This window comes from Bradysia coprophila, unplaced genomic scaffold, assembly GCF_014529535.1.
Source record: "Bradysia coprophila strain Holo2 unplaced genomic scaffold, BU_Bcop_v1 contig_476, whole genome shotgun sequence".
NCBI classification, from domain to species: Eukaryota; Metazoa; Arthropoda; class Insecta; order Diptera; family Sciaridae; genus Bradysia; species Bradysia coprophila.
Genome location: NW_023503727.1, coordinates 261,053 through 280,743, shown reverse-complemented (window position 1 = coordinate 280,743; position 19,691 = coordinate 261,053). Strand labels below are relative to the sequence as shown.

Below are 19,691 nucleotides of genomic sequence, written 5' to 3'. Positions count from 1 at the left end.
AGAAAACGATAATATCGTCCTGAAAATATTTTAAAATTTATAATTTTAGACGATATTATCGTCCTGGATGAAATTTTTTTAGACGATATTATCGTTTTTTAGACGATAGTATCGTCTAAAAAACGATACTATCGTTTTTTGGACGATACTATCGTCTAAAAAACGATACTATCGTCCAAAAAACGATACTATCGTTTTTTAGACGATACTATCGTCTAAAAAACGATAATATCGTTCCTGACGATATTGACCGTGTAGTTATGTCGCCTCACCTTCAAGAGAACTGTTTACATTCTCGAAAATTCTTCAAAATTGTTAAATTAATTAAGTTTTTAGAATTTTAAGACTGAAAATTCTTAAAAATTTATAAAAATCCAAAAAAATTCTTAAGAATTTTCGGAAAAAAATCCGTAATAATAAGCCCTGCCGAAAGCATATTGAATTATCGTAACATTTCATACTAACTTGGCATTCAAGCTGAACGCATGGGAGCTATATACCTTTTGACCTTAACCTCTACTACGCGCCGAATATATATATATATATCACAAAATATAGAAAAGGATATTTACTGGCATAATAAACTATGCGTATAAGGTGGTGTTGCGGTGGTGCTGTTTAGCCATGTCGTGTTCAATGCGAGATAAAGTTCCAACCGAGTGATTTCAACGTTCATGTAAATTACCATCGGTGATGAGAATATTTTTTTGTTGTTGTTGAACTTTCTGCTTAGTATATATGATGACATGATATAACCTATTATACGCTGGTAATCTCAACAAATTTTCACTCCCTTCATTCTCGTACCGCCTTTTCTTTCATATTTATTTAAATTAGCACTTGAATTGTGATTTAGTGCAATGTTATGCCTTTATGATAAAATATAAAAAAAAACCCTTGATGGAATAAGAAGCAGCACAGCAGTTATATAACAAGACATTTAAACTCGACATATACACTCTAATAAAGTATCCATATTTCTGTGGGTGTGTGTACATATTTAGATGCTTTATAAACATACCAACAATGGCATTAAATTCTGGAATATTCTTTTATCACCAAAACAAATTATTAGAAAAGTTTTACATTTTCGCTTTTGCATCGTTAACATTCTTTTCCATAACACAACATTTTTCTTTCGGTTTCAGTTTTATGTTTCGGCTATGTGACATGTTTTATGAAGTGCCGTATTTTAGGATTGTAGCAGAAATAATGTCACGAGGACATGTTTCTAACTGATAAACAAAATTTATGTTGAAATTTTGTAATTTTACATTTACCACATTCTAGCCTGTAATTGGTCAATTATAACACTGAAATAAGTGGACCGTAATAGACTTATTACGGCGTACTTTCATGTAAAATGAAGGTTATCGCTTAGGAATGATATCGCGAAAACTGGAAACAGTTTTAAGAGGAGAGTCAAAGGGGTGAAAAAAATTGAGATTATCACCCGTATCGATTGGAATTGTCACTCGGGAAATTATCGTCTGGGAATTATTACCCAAAACAATGGGGGATTGCATTTTTGACCAATTCGAAGCAGAACGTTATTCTAAGCAAAAAATTGTTCCACGATATGCCTCTAAAATGCACAAATTCTTTTAGAAAATTAATTTTGTTTACAAAGTACGACCCTAAATCGACCCAATTTTGTCAGCCGCCTAAAATGTGCCGTTTCCAGTCTCGATGAAAATAAGTAGGTGAAAGGTGTTCTGCAGCAATAACTACATGGGTATCGACAATTCTGATCGAAAGAATTGCTAAAAACAGTGTAAAATCAAAAATATAAGTCCGCCATTTTGTAATTTTCTTACGGTCGGCTGTATGTTTCGAAGTTTAGACGAACTTATAAAAAGATCAGTGTATTTTGGAGACATACTGTTGAACAATTTTTTGTTTAGAATAATGTTTTACGTCGATTAAAAATAACTTGTCAAAACTTCAGTCCCCCATTGCAAATTAAATTTTGTTATGTGGTCGTTTAATTAGCGACTGACTTAAATTTAATAAAAGACAATGTCCGATGGAATAGTTCCCAAGCTGCAAATAGCTGAGGAATGCTGAGGAATAATTCATAGACATATCTAACATTTTATTTTCAGTCTGGAAGGTCAAAAATTGCTAGCTCAACACAAACTTGAATTCTTGTCCTGAAAAGTCTAATTTTGTTCGAAGTTCACACGATATAATGTTTTAACGGCGGAGCATATTTACAGCAACTTTTTGACTTCTACCACTTAAATATGAGTTCATCGAGCTATCAAACATTACTGAAGGTTCAAAATTGGCCGAGATATTGAACTTCAAAATATTGATGTTTGTATGAAAATAAGAAAAATTTTGATTTCAGATAACTCAAATTGCCTACGTTAGTTAGTTCCTATGGAAAAGTGGATCCAGCAACTCCTAAACGTTTCTGAGGTATTCTTTTGAAAAACAGCCTACCGAAATCGGACGCATTTTCTATTGGAATTTCTTATATGTGCCTAGAAAGGACTTCGACCCTAGAAGCCAAAACCACTTTCAAAAAAATTCTTCGAAGTTTGTGTGGCTGGTCAAAGGTGAGCAAAAACCGAAAAATTGCAATTTTCTTACAAAAATTGCTCCAGTTACACGACCCTGTACGGCTCGTGTAACTGGAGCAATTTTTGTAAGAAAATTGCAATTTTTCGGTTTTTGCTCACCTTTGACCAGCCACACAAACTTCGAAGAATTTTTTTGAAAGTGGTTTTGGCTTCTAGGGTCGAAGTCCTTTCTAGGCACATATAAAAAAGTCGACAACAAAATGCGTCCGATTTCGGTAGGCTGTTTTTCAAAAGAATCCCTCTTCTATAGATTTTCCATAAATTTTCGTTATAGGCTACAGTCAAAGGCAGTCAATTTTCAGCATAAATTAGCTTCAGCTGTTTTTCAGCTGATCCATACAAACAACCACAACCGTTTATACGTCTTTATACGGTTTTACCACTATCATGCGCGTGCGTGTAGCAGCTTCAACCGTATGAACAAGGAAAACCAGTTTTGATTGTATGTGTGGATCAGCTGAAAAACAGCTGAAGCAAATTTATGCTGAAAATTGACTGCCTTTGACTGTAATAATGCCCCAAAAATAAGAATGCAATTTTCAAAAGTGGAAAAAACCCACATCTTGGGAGCTGGAGCTCCTCAAAGTCTCCATACAAATGCCATATCAAAACCAATTTGTATATATGTGTGTGTTTTGTATATGTTGGTGCATGATATGGATGGGAATGTGAAAGGAGTGTGTTGTTTTTGGATGTGTTTCTGGTTGGAAATTGTGTGGATTATTAAATATTAACTTCCACCAGGTCGGTTCATAAATTTTAGGATGACAGATGATTCCTCTGGCATTACCTAACTTCCATCGGATTTTTTGATGGATTTGGGGTATTTTCGATATAAGTGAGTTGTACCTAGGTTGGTTTAGAGGTGAGTGGGCTGCCCATAAAAGTGGGCTGCCCACGCCCATGGGCATGCCCACGGGACATGGGCATGGGCACTTTTCAATTTCGTGGGCATAGGGCGCAGAATGGGCACTTTTCAAAAATGTGTGAGCCCACAAACTTAAGTCTTAAGTGTAGTCAAGATTTTCCGTACGATGTAATATTCATCAAGAAATTTTAAAACGGCTTTCGCACATAAAATCGTGTTTCCAACTCATCAATTTACTAGAATTTTGCACGAACGATGTGCTGTCAACCTCAGTTTCGCCTCAGATTGACAATTTTCACATTTTTTTCCGAAAATTTCCGATGTGGGCCTTGAGCATAGGCTGGGCAGTGGGCATGCTTTTTAAAATTCTTGGGCATTGGCTGCGCCGTGGGCATGCTTTCTTTAAATTATTGGGATTTGGGCATAAAAATTAGGCATGCCCACTCACCTCTAGGTTGGTTCCTAAATTTTGAGATGACACTTGTGATGCAAATTTCTTGTTGCAAAATTTTCTTTCACAAATTTTTTGATTCAATTTTTTTTTGATAAAACTTTTGCGAACGACGCACCACGCACAATGCGTCACCCTCAGCGATATCAGTTATTTTGTAAGTAAGATAAAGGACTTGCGTCACATTTACTCTTTAAGGACTTTTTGACTGATCAATCTTTATTATAGCCTCGATAGCTGGACAGGCTGCGGAATTATTGGTCGATTATCCTCTATGTATCTTTTTGTATTACAATTTGCTTTTGCATGCTTTTATCCATAGCCTAAAGACCCCGCGTCTTTTTTTTATATTAAGTCTATGTGATCCATCCACACTTTCGCTGGTGTGTCTAATCAATCAATTCACAATGTAGACTATCATTCATAACATGAGTCGAAATGCTTTAGTTTCTTCAACAAACATTACAGGTTAACTCAAAGCGTGATCTGAAAGACGGCGAAGAATCACCGAAACCTATTTTACAGGACAAAGATTTTATTTTGGATTGTTTATGCTGGCACAATGAATATCGCGCTCGGCATTCAGCACCAGCGTTAGTAATATCACCGGGGGTAAGTCTGTTGTATAGTGTGTAGTGTATGTTGTGTGTAATTCAATTAATTTTTACAATCTCTTGTATTTACACCAGTGAACTTCTCGCAGTCATTTCGATTGTGCTATGAACGTTAAATATACCAGCGGAAGGCCATAAATCTTTTACATTCACTTTAGTAGTACAAGTCATAAAAGGGAAATAATAGACCGAGCTAATTTTATTATACAAATACGATTTTAACGACATGATGTTTATGGGTTTGTATCTCTTATTGCCAGTGTCCGATGAACCATTAGGAAAAATGTGAAAATACCGGACTAAAAAGTGACTGTCCAACTCGAAAAGTTCAAATATATTACATTTGCCCGTAGGTCCCTCCGCCCCTCGTGAATTCCATATTTTCATTGAAACTGAAACTTTTGTCTGGTTTGGCCTAATATTTGTCATTTTTATTATTACTTCAGAAAAGTGAGATTAATTCGAAAAATCAGTTGTTTTCCTTTTACATCAGGCGAATCCACATCGCATTCAACTTTAAATCTATTTTTAACGCTTTATGCAAATCTGATCGAAAAGAACATAAAAAGTTTTTTTTTGTGCCAATTCTTCACCATGATGATTGTAAAGAAGCGATAAAATCAATCAAATTTGTTTAGTAGCATCGGAGAAAAACGATTGAAAAATGCAAAAAGGAAATGTGAAATTTGTTTTGCCATAAACCGTATATACTAGGGTGGGTCGTATTTTCATTTTGTTTTTATTTTAAAAGGCCTGACCCCAGGCTGTACTTAGAATTGACCAAGGAATTCGAAACAGCAAAAAAAAATTTTTCAAAAATTAATTTTTCCCTTGCCTCTAGGCTGATTTTGATTTTCGGGGTAGTAGCATGAAATTGCACACAATGTTGAGTCAACATTGTTGACTGATATCTTGGGCATTTGTGAACAGAAGGCATTACTGCTAACTGTAGTTAATAGCTGAGGAGCCCAGCTATGAAATACCATAAGAACGTTGTTGACCTTCGCCTTCACTCGAGCAGAGTAACTCTGTCAGTGTTCCCGACTAAGGCTTTTCGACAAAAAATTTCAACTTTATTTGCAAATAAAATCGACAAATCATGACATAATACGTCGTGTGAGGTATGTCTGAACAGGTAATCTCATAGAGAATCCATTGCAGAGCAGTTTGTTGAAAACGGTCTGAAAAAACTCACAGGAGCTCTGTTTTTGAAACCCAAATTTGGCAATTTTTTGTTAGAATGAAAAAGTTAAATGAACAAAAATCGACCAATTTAAGTTAATTTGCTCAGAAAACTGTTATTTATGGTGAATAGGTATACAACTATCAATTTCACTAGATTAGAACCTTTTAATTTGCATTTTTTGTTCATTTGACTTTTTCATTCTAACAAAAAATTGCCAAATTTGGGTTTCAAAAACAGCTCCTGTGAGTTTTTTCACACCGTTTTCAACAAACTGCTCTGCAATGGATTCTCTATGAGATTACCTGTTCAGACATACCTCACACGACGTATTATGTCATGATTTGTCGATTTTATTTGCAAATAAAGTTGAAATTTTTTGTCGAAAAGCCTTAGTCGGGAACACTGACAGAGTTACTCTGCTCGAGTGAAGGCGAAGGTCAACAACGTTCTTATGGTATTTCATAGCTGGGCTCCTCAGCTATTAACTACAGTTAGCAGTAATGCCTTCTGTTCACAAATGCCCAAGATATCAGTCAACAATGTTGACTCAACATTGTGTGCAATTTCATGCTACTACCCCGAAAATCAAAATCAGCCTAGAGGCAAGGGAAAAATTAATTTTTGAAAAATTTTTTTTTGCTGTTTCGAATTCCTTGGTCAATTCTAAGTACAGCCTGGGGTCAGGCCTTTTAAAATAAAAACAAAATGAAAATACGACCCACCCTAGTATATACCCCATATCCTTATGTGAATTACATTTTTGGCATTCGCACATTTTCGTCCTGGCCGTACCGAAAAAGCCGCATCACAAATTTTAGAGATAGAGGAAAAATATCTCTCCAGATGAAATGTTTGTCTGGCTACTTTGGCGCCATTTCGAGTTCAAGTTTAACGTTTTATTTCGATGAAATAAATTTTATCTCTAACGCTCCTATGGAGCTCTCTCTCCCTTTACATGAAGCTTAAATTCACATAATTTCATTTTATTTATGCATTTTTATTGTCTGGTTTGTACCTAAACAATTTGTAGATTTATATGCAGCGTTGCAGTCCGGAAAATTGATGTGATTTTCACATAATATACAGTAAAACGGGGGGTTTACTTTTGGCGATGCCCTTCAATTTGCTTTATTGCACATTGTGTTTTAGTGTTTTTTTTGCACCGTTTGCAGATGTGCGAAAATATAGGAAAAGAAAAATATTTTGAGAATTTCGTACACTTTTTACGGGCGTTTGGGTACAATGGATTTTTACCAAAGTTTTGCTGAGTTTTTCTGTTGATTTACTTGTGAGTGGTACATACAATAAAGTTTACAAAACTTGTGCAGAAGAATATTGTATACGACCTATATGAATGAATACTCCTTAAAACTAAGTCTTTTATCATACAAATAAATTTAACAAAAAAAAAAATCCATAAAACTTGGCAAGAATCCATAATTTTTTCAAAAATTTCGTTGCAAATTTATTTGAATGAAATTGGTTTTTATTACTTACGAAATATGCCATAACAACTACTTTATATAAGAGTCATGCATATGCCATATCTGATACGCCATTTAATGAAATTATTTCTATTTCCCGTTATTTTACAGTAAAAATTTTTCCATCACACATAAAATACCATAAATTATTATCCATTGCAGCTATGCGACCATGCACAGCAGTGGGCGAATCACTTGGCTAGTACGAACGAATTTTACTATCGGTCGCAAAAGAACCTTGGGCAAAACCTTTTCTGTTGTCCCATCTCAGCACTTGTCACAGATTTGACTGGTAAGCATGATATGTTGTTGCCCGTAGTTTACATTTTAAATTTCGAATCCGATTCTCATGGGATAATGAAGTGGTGGAATATTTTTCGAATAGCAATTGGACCGATGTCAACGACAATGACAGGGAGAACCGATTTCAAATAGAGATTAGCTTTGAAGTTGTCAGGCAATACTGGAAGATAAAATTGTTATCTGTTCGGACAGTTCGCAGTGATTGTTGGTACACACAATCAACACGGTTAGCATATTTCTCTTTGGACTTGAACCTTGGTGAGGGATTCAAATTCATTTATTCACCGCCAAAAAATTAGCTGCATACAAAAACATAGCTAACGCCGACCCGTACGAAACACCTATTCGTATCAAAAGCCTTTAATGTGAAACTCTTCATTTCTCTTACTTCATTTTCTTCTCTGCTGAAAAACTATTCTCCCTTTTAAATCACTTACATTATCCACTCTTTGCCTTGTTATCATATACAATTAAATTGCCGGAGGCAATATAGACAGCCCCATACGAAGTCAAATTTCATAAATTCCTATTTAAACAGCTATATACCGCTATATTTAACTATATTTCACTGTAAATAAACATTTCACAGAGGAATATATGCTATTATATAGCTCTATATGCCTGTATATAGCTCAATATAGCTGTATATAGGTATATATAGATGTCCGTATATGGAATCCCTGAAACCCCACACACATAACAAATTATTTCCATGTTAACAGAAACTCTCTAAGTATCATTTTTCCCAAGATATTTCTATTTTACTAAAATCCAATATGGCCGCCGGCAGCCATTTTGTTAGGAGACCGGAAATAGTACCGACGCTTTACATTCGTTAATACCTTTCAAACAAAAAAAAATTCATGAAATTCGGTCAAAATTTACTCGAGATATTGACAAAATACTCCACGTTCACTGTACGGCCGAGTAGCCAGATAAGAGCTCACTCCAAGAGACCTAGCTCACGCTCCGGAGAACATAATTTCATAAACTTTTTTTTCCCTGATTGGTACGGTCAATACCTATCTAATAAAGCTAAAACGAACGAAATATGTTCAAATGTGGCCGACCTACAAGCAAAAACTGCTTGCCGCCCTGTGCCTGTTCCACACCAAGGGGTCTAACTCACGAGTCGGTCATCCGATTTCCATAAACTTTTTTTTTGTCGATCGGTATTGTAAATACCTTTTATTTGACGTATCACTTACAAGTTTAACGTTTAAATGTCCGGAGATATCTTCGAAAAACCGTAAAGCACTTATTGGGCCACAGCTCGGGAGGGGTCGATCCAAAATCACTCATCTTCGAACTTAGCCTGTCTTTTGACATTACCAAACGGGGAAAAAAAGAATTTTCAAAATCGGATGCGTTTTACTCAAGTTATCGTGCAGACGGACGGACGGACGGACGGACAGACGGACATTTTTTTTCTTGCTGATTTGGCATCTCTGGACAACCACAATAGGTTTCCCCTTACTCAGGGAGTCCAATTCGACGTGTTACAAACGTATGCGTAAACCTATAAGACGCCAGTACTTCGTACGGGTCTAAAAAGCATTAACAAAATAAAGGATCAAAACACTTTTAATACAAAACAACCGGTAGGAACATAATATGAGGAGAGTTATGCACTAACCGACACAAAACATATTTTTTTAATACAAAAAATTCCCGGTTCATGCAAATCACATTTAGTTACGTTAGAAAAATCAAAAAGATCTCGCAAGTCAAACAGCTTTATGGAACTCCGTCACACTGTCCCTTTAATCTTTTCTTCACTTCCACACTCCCACACATGCTGAGGGCCAAAATTACGAGAAAATTCCGAAATTTATGTCCAAGTTGTTTGTAATTACCCAAAAGATTTGGTTCTGCCTGTGTCGGTCCATATGAAAGAAATTTTTTCTTGAAAAATGCATCAACTTTATAAATTCGGTGAATACATTTTCCAATAATAGGCTCCACTCGAACAGTTTAACTCTCGAGGAAACATAACTGGCATGTCTCTTATGTAACAAAAGTTTTATTAAACCAAAGAAGTACAAGATTTTGTTTAGGACACAACTTCCAGGGAAGGCCGTTAGAGCAATAACAATTTTTTATATTTATTGGCGATACGATTGCGATACGTTAGTGAAGGGCCGTGACGCAAGTCCGTTCACACTGAAAAATTTGACAAAAAAAAGATTCCGCAGGACGAGGAACATATATACACAACTTTTTTGACTTTTTCCCCCTACGCTTCTACTATCCCCCACTTATTTTATTCGTAATCTGGGCGTCCATACGAGTTCAACGAGCCATCACACGCCTCATAAGGTTAAAATTTAACCGTGATATTAAATTTCAAAACTTGGAAATTTCCAGAAATTTGTATGAAGAAATGGATTTTCATTCATTTTGAAATTGATGAATTTTACCAACCTTTGTCACTTTGTTACTTTGTCACTCTGCTACAACGAAACTTTTGAATTTACCGGTGGATTTGGCTGAAATTTTCAGGGTATGTTAAGGATGTAATTCTAAGAAACTAATTTGAAGGAATTTTTATAAAAGCCTATAGTTGCGGAGCTACGAGCGTTTTGAGCCATTGAGTTATAGGACCCATAACTCAGAAAATATGGCAGATAGAAAGTTCGTTTAAAGGACAATTTTATAGAGTTTCAGATTTCAGTCGACACGTGTTTCATGGTTTTAATAAAAATGCGTCGATTTGGGAGCTATGAGTATTTTAAGTGCGAGCTATGTCAGCCATAACTCAGAAAATATGGCAGATAGAAAGTTCGTTTAAAGGACAATTTTATAGAGTTTTAGATTCTAGTCGATACGTGTTTCATGGTTTTCCTAAAAAGTCGTCTGTTTGGGAGCTATGAGCGTTTTAAGTGCCTCAAATTTTCAATTTTTCTCAAAATTTCCGATTTTCGTCAAATTTTTGAATTTAGTAATATTTTCGATTTTTGTCAAATGAAAGCTGGAAGGTAGAGATGAAAGAGAAAGTTATACAGTTTTGTAAGAAGAATATTTTCGTTCAAACTGCACAATATAATTGTCTATTATCTGCGACCAAATTCTAAAAAATCTAAACTTACAAAAGAGCTGATATCGACCAAAACCACTTACAGTGGAGGTGTGACGCAAGTCCTGTTATCCACTTACAAAAGAACTGATATCGGTGTAGGTGGCGCTTACAGATTCGACACGCAAAAAGATATGCGTCACAAATGGCAGCTGATGAGGAAAGCATGCGAAAGTTTTATCAACAAAAATCTTACCAGAAAAATTTTAGGAAGAAAATTAAACCAAAAAAAATTTGCGTCAAAAAGTGGCAGATGATTCGGCTTTCTTCCGTTTGAATTCCATTCTTTAAAGCAATATATTTCACAATTATAAAAATTTCCTTCCTCAACATCTGCCACTTGTGACGCAAATTTTTTTGTTATAATTTTCTTCCTAAAATTTTTCTGGTAAGATAAAACTTTCGCGTACTTTGCTCATCAGCTGCCATTTGTGACGCATATCTTTTTGCGTGTCGAATCTGTAAGCGTCACCAACACCGATATCAGTTCTTTTGTAAGTGGATAACAGGACTTGCGTCACACCTCCACTGTAAGTGGTTTTGGGCGATTATATATACACAACTTTTTTGACTTTTTCCCCCTACGCTCCTACTACCCGCCACTTATTTTATTTTTTCGTAATTTGGCGTCCATACGAGTTCAACGAGCTATCACACGCCTCAGGAGGTTAAGATTTAGCCGAGATATTAAATTTCAAAACTTGGGTAGAAATTTGTATGAAGAAATGGATTTTCATTAATTTTGAAATTGATGAATTTTACCAACCTTTGTCACTCTGCTACAACGAAACTTTTGAATTTACCGGTGAATTTGGCTGAAATTTTCAGGGTATGTTAAGGACGTAATTCTAAGAAACTAATTTGAAGGAATTTTCATGAAAGCTTATAATTTCGGAGCTATTAGCGTGTTAAGCCAATGTGGCAGATAGAAAGTTCGTTTAAAAGACAAAGTTATAGAGTTTTAGATTCTAATCGATGCGTCTTTCATTGTTTCCCTAAAAATTCACCTATTTAGGAGCTATGAGCGTTTTAAGTGCGTCAAATTTTCAATATTCGTCAATTTTTCGATTTTTATCAAAGTTTTGATTTTCGTCAAATTTTCGAATTCCGTCAAATTTTCGATTTTCGTCAAATGAAAGCTGGAAGCTGAAAACTGCACAATATGATTGTCGATTATCTGCGACTAAATTCTAAAAAATCACAACTTACATAAGAGCTGATATCGCCCAAAACCACTTACAGTGGAGGTGTGACGCAAGTCCTGTTATCCACTTACACGCCAAAAGGTATGCGTCACAAATGGCAGCTGATGAGGAAAGTACGCGAAAGTTTTTTCAATAAAAATCTTACCAGAAAAATTTTAGGAAGAAAATTATATTAAAAAAGTTTACGTCACAAGTGGCAGATGTTGAGGAAGGAAAATTTTTAAAATTGTGAAATATATTGCTTTAAAGAATGGAATTCAAACGGAAGAAAGCCATTTGTGACGCATACCTTTTTGCGTGTCGAATCTGCAAGCGTCACCTACACCGATATCAGTTCTCTTGTAAGTGGATAACAGGACCTGCGTCACACCTCCACTGTAAGTGGTTTTGGGCGATAATTTGATTCCCTTTGACCAACTATTACTCTATCCTCTGTGTTTGATATAGATTCCGTTCGGAAAATACAAATTGGTGGCATTCATTGTCTGACTTTGAGATAGTGCATGCCACAATGAGAAATGGGGTGGGGTGGAACATCTTTAAATGATGTGCTACACAGTAAACCAATATGTTCTTCATTTCAGAAATTTCCAAATGACCTCTTTTACACGAAAAACCACTTCAATCTGATGAACTTATTGCTGCAATACATTTTTGTTTTTGTTTTAATGTTTCAGGTCAAGAAGTCGCTTCCTATTGGTATAGTACCGTGAGGCGTTACAATTATTTTAAAGATATAAATCTGTTGCATACGAACGTTAATGCCGGTAAGTGAATGTTTAATGGTGTAGAGCTGTGGAGTAATTAGATTTTATGGCTTTTGCTTCTGTATGTAGGTCACTTCACTCAGATGGTATGGATCGGCTCTAAATACTTTGGTGTGGGAAAAGCTACATCGAGTACGGGAAAAATATTTGTTGTGGCTTACTACTACCCTGCAGGTACTGTATTAAATTGATCGGAATAAAGGGACAAAGCGTCTCATTCGAACAGAAAAGTGTATCTCCAAATAACTAAAATTCCCAAACAGGTAACGTCGTCAATGCCTTCCACGAAAATGTACTGTTCCCGATTCTGGACGACCAGGACCATCCGAAGTCGCCCAAGGATTTGGACAACAACCCAATTGCGCCGATCTTAAAAGTGAGTGGTACACATTAGAACGAAATCAAAGGACGGTGCGTAATATTGTAACGGTTTCGTAATGATGTGTACCACGATTACCATAAATCTTCCAAAAAACGCAAAAATTGATTATTAAAATGTGAAAAATCATTAGTTTTGGATAAAAGTTGAAATTATGCAAAATGTTGTTAGGAACAAATTGAATTCCAAGAGGCCTGAATGTGTTTTCGTTTCTGTTAAATTCAATTCGCTCACATTTTGAAGCGTGTAGTAGTTGCTAGGTTTGTACAATGAAAAAATATTTTTTTTAAGTTTAGCTTTTTGTAATAGATTTACCCGAAAATATTTACATTGAGTACGCTTAGCACGCTCAATATGTTACTTAACAGATCGTGAGCTGATAATTTATTTCAAATCAAGAACCTACAAGCAGATAAATACCGGCCCTTACAGCCAGTCATGTAATCTGTTATTATCAACATCGACAGAGAAGACGATGAGCGTTCACTCAAAAATGTTTGCTAAAACGAATGAAGTAGTAGATCTGTCTGTTATGGATTATATCAGATAAAGTGGTAGATTCGATACATTCTTCGATAATAATTCCCGTATAGTCTTGGATGTATCCATGCAGTCCTAACAGGGCTTACTTTAGAGAATTAAAATTCTGAAAATTCCGAAAATTCTGAAAAAGTTCCGAAAAATTCTGAAAAAATTCCTAAAAAATATTTCGGAATTGTTAGGAATTTTTTTCAGAATTTTTCGGAACTTTTTCAGAATTTTCGGAATTTTCAGAATTTTAATTCTCTAAAGTAAGCCCTGAGTCCTAAAAATGTTGTCACATTTGAGTCACACGTCAGCAACAATTTTTTTAAATAAGCAGACGGAGATAACGTTGCATGCATGGCACTTTGTTTATCAAAATTAAATTTCTGTCGGAGTCATACATAGATAGAAACAATGCCGAAGGATGTGCTGTGGCCATTTCGTAAGTTGTTTCACGCTTGCGTCCAGCATTGCCTGTTGAATTTAGATGCTAAAACTATTTTCGATAATTGAGAGAGACAATTTAATTCACAAAACAGAACAGTCCAGCTATCGAACGTGACGCATTTTGCTTTTCAATTAACCAATACCGTATCTCCTTACTGCATAAGAAAGCTGGTCTGACCTGACCATTCACTTCCGAAGCAACTGTTTCAACAAACTTAAAAATCAAAACAGAGAAACCGTGTTGAGCTTCTATGCAACACTTCGCGAACAATACAATCTCCAGAGTTATAATGCTTCGACAGTTACATCATAATGGTCACATATGTCCCCCAGAGTTACGACTCGTCAAGAGATAAATGTAACGACTCCTCAAGCTTGTAAGAGTTTCGAAATAATGTTTTGAAACTTTCCGTCCAATTTTCCGTAATTCCTTTAGGGCTATACGGAACTCGAACGTGATCGGTCTGAGGGATTCTTTTGAAAAACAGCCTACCGAAATCGGGCGTGTTTTCTAGTGGAACTTTTTATAGGTACCTAGAACGAACTTCGACCCTAGAAGCCAAAACCACTCTCAAAAAAATTCTTCGAAGCTTTTATGGCTGGTGAAAGGTGATCAAAAACCGAAAAGTTGCACTTTTCTTACCAAAATTTCTCCGGGTACACGAGCCGTACATGGTCGTGTGGGGTGTCATTAGAAAGGCAATCACATGTACTATTGAGCCGAATAGAGACTCATTGGTTTTAAAATTAATCCGCACTGAAATATGTGCAGTTGAAGTTTTCAACAGAAAACTTGCACTTTTCTTACCAATATTTCTCTAGTTACACGAGCCGTACATGGTGGTGCGGGGTATCATTTGAAAGGTAATTTTATGTGCTTTTGGGCCAAATAGGGTCTTATGGGGTTTGGATGCATATGCGATGAAATGTGGGCACTTAAACATTTCAACTTCTCATATTTCATCGTAGATGCATCCAAACCCCATAAGACCCTATTTGGCCCAAAAGCACATAAAATTACCTTTCAAATGATACCCCACACCACCATGTACGGCTCGTGTAACTAGAGAAATATTGGTAAGAAAAGTGCAAGTTTTCTGTTGAAAACTTCAACTGCACATATTTCAGTGCGGATTAATTTTAAAACCAATGAGTCTCTATTCGGCTCAATAGTACATGTGATTACCTTTCTAATGACACCCCACAAGACCATGTACGGCTCGTGTGCCCGGAGAAATTTTGGTAAGAAAAGTGCAAGTTTTCGGTTTTTGATCACCTTTCACCAGCCATAAAAGCTTCGAAGAATTTTTTTGAGAGTGGTTTTGGGTTCTCGGGTCGAAGTCCTTTCTAGGCACATATAAAAAAGTCCACTGGAAAATGCGTCCGATTTCGGTAGGCTGTTTTTCAAAAGAATCCCTCTCTTTATTAAATGGATAACAGATTTAAATAGATTTAGGAGGCGACAGGGCCCATTTTTTTGGAAAATTGATTTGCTAAATTTACTAAAGTTTTCCAAAATTCTAAAATCAATTTTCGAAAAATTGGCCCTGCTATGCAGTGAACAAAAAAAAAACTTCCTCGGGAAGATTCCGAAACCAATAAATTATATTTAGACTCGAAATCCACTATTTTCATAAAAGCCTAAAATTTGTTTTACTTTTTCTTTTGAATGTGTATCCCGCAAAAGCTGAGCTATAGCGTAACTTAAAAATCATGGTTGTTAATAAAGAAAACAAATACTAATCAGTGCTTAAAACACCGGCTAACTTAAGCACTTTAAATGTCCACATTAGATTAGATTTTAGATTAAATTTGCATTTTATATGCGAAACATGAAATTTACCATTTAAGCATACACAACAAAGAAAAACCCCAAATTTTTATATAAATCGTCCACGCTTACCGGCCAGTCCTTTTTTGTGTGTGTTAAAAGAAATCATGAAACATTCTGTAATATCAGAAATTTATCGCATTTTCTTTTCGCAATCGGTGAAGAAAAAAGTGTTCGCATGCAAAAAAGAAAGGAAAAAGGAATTTGCGGTAAATAATATGCAAGTGATTGATTGAATTACAAGAATGATAAATTATTCGCCGTTTAGAAAATAATAAACGAAAACCATTACAATGGAAATTTGATTATGCTAATCATAAGCCCATTATGAGTTTATATGGATGATTTGGCAGAAAAATTGCACTAAATTCTGAGCTCCATGCATGGGCGATAACGATGATAATTCAGTGTGTTGTGTGTAGTGTTAAATACACGTTTATATATACAGAGACGGTGTGGTTAGATGATGGCTGTTTTTGTAGCGATAATGGGAAAATGTTTTTGTTTGTACGAACTTTGAACTTTTAGCGGTAAATGGAAAGCAGTTCAGCTCCATTACTTTATTAAACAAATTGGAATGATTTTTCGTGGTGATTGCCGAGAAAAAAGGTTGGCAAATATCTGCAATCGAGTTTGCAGTATAAATATGGTGGTGGCAGTGTTTAAATTGCCGGTGGAGATTCGGCAAATGATTACATTTTGTATTGTCAAGCACAATGCAGAAGTTATCTCTAAAATTAAAAAAAAGTTGGACATTAATGTACAAACAGTTTATCAGAAGGGTTAAGAATGAGTCTTTTTCATCACGAAGCAAATAGATGATCTTCTAAGACTAACTAACTGAAAATTCATTAAGTTATAAAGGAGGAAGTGAATCATCATTATCTCATGAAAATTCTTTGCAAAGAGGATTGTAATGGACAAAACATAATTCGTTCCAGCTCAGGCTGCAATTGAACAAAAGATTATGAATAGCCTGGATCATCTACGGCAAAATTGCAGTTTAGGTAACAAGTCTGGATCTAAGTTTTTAGATGGGATTGATAGTCTACAAAAAAAAACAACTTAATCTAAGTCTTGTTACCTTTAGAGTACCAGTAGAGTTTGAACGTTGAACCGCTGACAGTGGGAGTTATCCACTTGGATCCCCCTTTTTACTCTCCGGTTCATAGTAAGCGTGCATTGTATATCAAACAAGTCACGTTTACCGTGAACAGCGCTGGATCGCTACTCGAGGTATGTTGTCACTTAATCTAACAACAATCATCGCTCGACAAAGTGATCGGACTAGCTACAGGTTCATTCATAGTAACATTCATATCAAATTACCTCATTCCTGCTCACACTTTACAAATTATCTTTTGATCTTGCCTTACCATTATCGTGCCATTCTTATTTCATTTTTACTTCACTCATCATCATTTGTACGCTATGAATTGTGACATTTAATTGTCATAGGTTCGTCCCAAGCATAACACAATTGTAAACTTTAGTTGATCGACTTCCAGCCATTTGTCGACTTTCACTGGTCATTCTGGCCTGATTCTTGTTTTCGATGGAAAGAGTGCACCTTACGCCATTCGTGCCTAAGAGCGTCACGGGATCACTAAACTGTTCGTGGACCAGACTGTCGACAATGAGGGAGATGAACCCACGGCCACTTTACGTTAAATACTAAGAAACATGAAAATTTTCATTACATTTAACCATCCAAGCCACCGTCGAATCGTAAGAAAACTTTCCAACGTTCACAACAACAACTTACTACTTAAAAAGGAAGGAAGGAGGAAATCGGGTGATGTCCAGAAATCGGGAAAGGACCAGTAATCGGGAAATGGACGGAGATCGGGAAATTACTAGAAACCGGGAAAATTCGGAAATGACTAGAAACACGGAAGCAGACTGAATTCGCGAAATCACTAAAAATGAGAAAACGACAAGAAATCTTGAAATGACCAAAAATCGGGAAACGACCAGAAACAGGGAAATGACTAGCAATCGGCAAATCACTAGAAATCGGGAAATAACCAGAAATCAGGAAATTACCAGAAATCGGAAAACAGCTAGAAATCGGGAAACGACAAGAAATGGGAAATGACGAGAAATCTGCAAAGTTCGAAAACGACTAGAAACACAGAAGCCGACTGAATCGGGAAACGACTAAAAATGGTAAAATGACCAGTAATCTGTTCAGAACAGTTGTGTTTCACGCATAATCCTTACAACCAACAACGTCCTTAACTGATGTAAACCACTGCATTGTCGTCCGTACAAAAAAAAAATTTAAAAAAATCAGTTTGAATTATAACGTTGATCTACAAACACCAGTCTTTCTACTCGACATCAAACGAATCATTCGTGCCCGAGTAATTCTCTAGACAATCGGGAGACAACGGAAAAACGGGTCTACAATCGAGAATTATTTGAAAAACTAGAAAACCGTAAACACACTTCGGAAAAGCTGAAATAGCGCAGCCTTCGTCAACACATACTTTTTCCTCTGCCATTTTCCGCGTCACTCCAAAGGAACAGACTTCAAACGTCTGAACGTTTACTAGTGAACTCCCTTTCGCCCGCTGCGCTCGCGTCATTTTCCTAGGCCGGTACACTCCCATTCACCCGTAAGACTCCATTCACAAAACCTTCTCTAGCCTTTTCAAGACCTTTTCAAGCCTTCCGGATGACATGAAGAAAAGCATCGTTCGTCAACATTATCGAAAAATTACGACGAAATGATGTCATATGCGCTCAGGAAACTTAAAGAGGCGTTACATAGGCAACGTTGCTTCTGCAAGATCCAAAACAAACCCCAACATTACTAGCGAAAAACCCTGTCAAACCTTAGCTGATACCGGGAAAAATCGGGAAAGCGGATTTGATTTTCCTTGTAAGAAAGCTCACAAAAGAAAAAGCAAAAAAAAAAACGAAAAACACTGCAGTTGACCTTAGTCACTTCACCTCACCTCACCTTACCGACAGATTTTTTTATACTTAGCAGCATAGACACGAACATCGAAAATGAAAAGAAAAAACGTTGGGACAACCCACGGAATATAGACTCCTTTTGTCAGGTCCTTGAGCGATAAACGATAGCTCCGCCAGAATTTTCTCATAGTTGCTGACAATGGCACGCCAAAACAAGGGAATGTTCCTTTTAAGAAATGCCTGACAGAGCACAGACCAAACTACACCGTATATACCGAGAATCGCCTTCATTTACAAACCGTATCGTCATCAACCGGGGTCAGAGCTTTCTTCAGAGAAAATTGCGCTGTTCCGCGTTCCGGATTCGTCTGAATTCAGTCCAGTATCATTCATGCGGGTCCTTCATTCACCATTGGTACATCAGTCATCCATTCTTCCCACAGAGTTAGTTAAAATAATTAAAAATTTCGGAGCAAAAATTTTTTTGCGACCGTCCATTTTCAAGGCACACTACGCTTTGTTACCTTTACCTAAGCGCCGCTTACAAACATGAGACTACCGAAAGTCATGCCTTTACGTTACACCACCAAGTAAACTTTACAAATAAGTTAGATCACAGTTCGTAAAAGCATTTAAAGCTTACCAAGAGACTAAAAGAATATATTTAAAAAACGGATCATCTGTTATCGACACTGCTAAAAATAAGCAAGGAGCTCAGGTTAGTGTAGCTTTTATATTATGAAATGATTGATAAAACTAAAGAAGTACAAGACTCGGGATGTAAACACTAAGCGATACGTTAAAGGAAAAGAAGTACCAGATTTAATTGTTATACGACGATACGCTTGCCATTTATAAAATGTTAATTAAAAAGGCTTAACAGCCAAACTAATCTACCAAAATAATAACCGAGCTTTCAACGTATTTTTTTCGAACGAAATTTATTCAATACATTTTCACCTTTGTAATCTCATTCTATTCGGACAAAGTAATGTCTAAACCCAATGATAATCAAGTAAATGAAACCAAGTAAACAATTCTG

General features: G+C 36.1%; 1 protein-coding gene across 1 annotated transcript in view; it reads left to right on the top strand.

The window, feature by feature from the left end:
• The window catches only part of LOC119082581, a 38,943-nt gene extending 25,392 nt beyond the window's left edge, over positions 1 to 13,551 (top strand). The window contains exons 3-7 of the mRNA XM_037192119.1: positions 4,376 to 4,519; positions 7,354 to 7,483; positions 12,453 to 12,542; positions 12,612 to 12,716; positions 12,806 to 13,551. Coding sequence (XP_037048014.1) covers positions 4,376 to 4,519; positions 7,354 to 7,483; positions 12,453 to 12,542; positions 12,612 to 12,716; positions 12,806 to 12,936 — 600 coding nt within the window. The 3' untranslated portion in view covers positions 12,937 to 13,551. The remainder of the gene's footprint in view (positions 1 to 4,375; positions 4,520 to 7,353; positions 7,484 to 12,452; positions 12,543 to 12,611; positions 12,717 to 12,805) is intronic.
• The last annotated feature ends 6,140 nt before the right edge of the window (positions 13,552 to 19,691 follow it).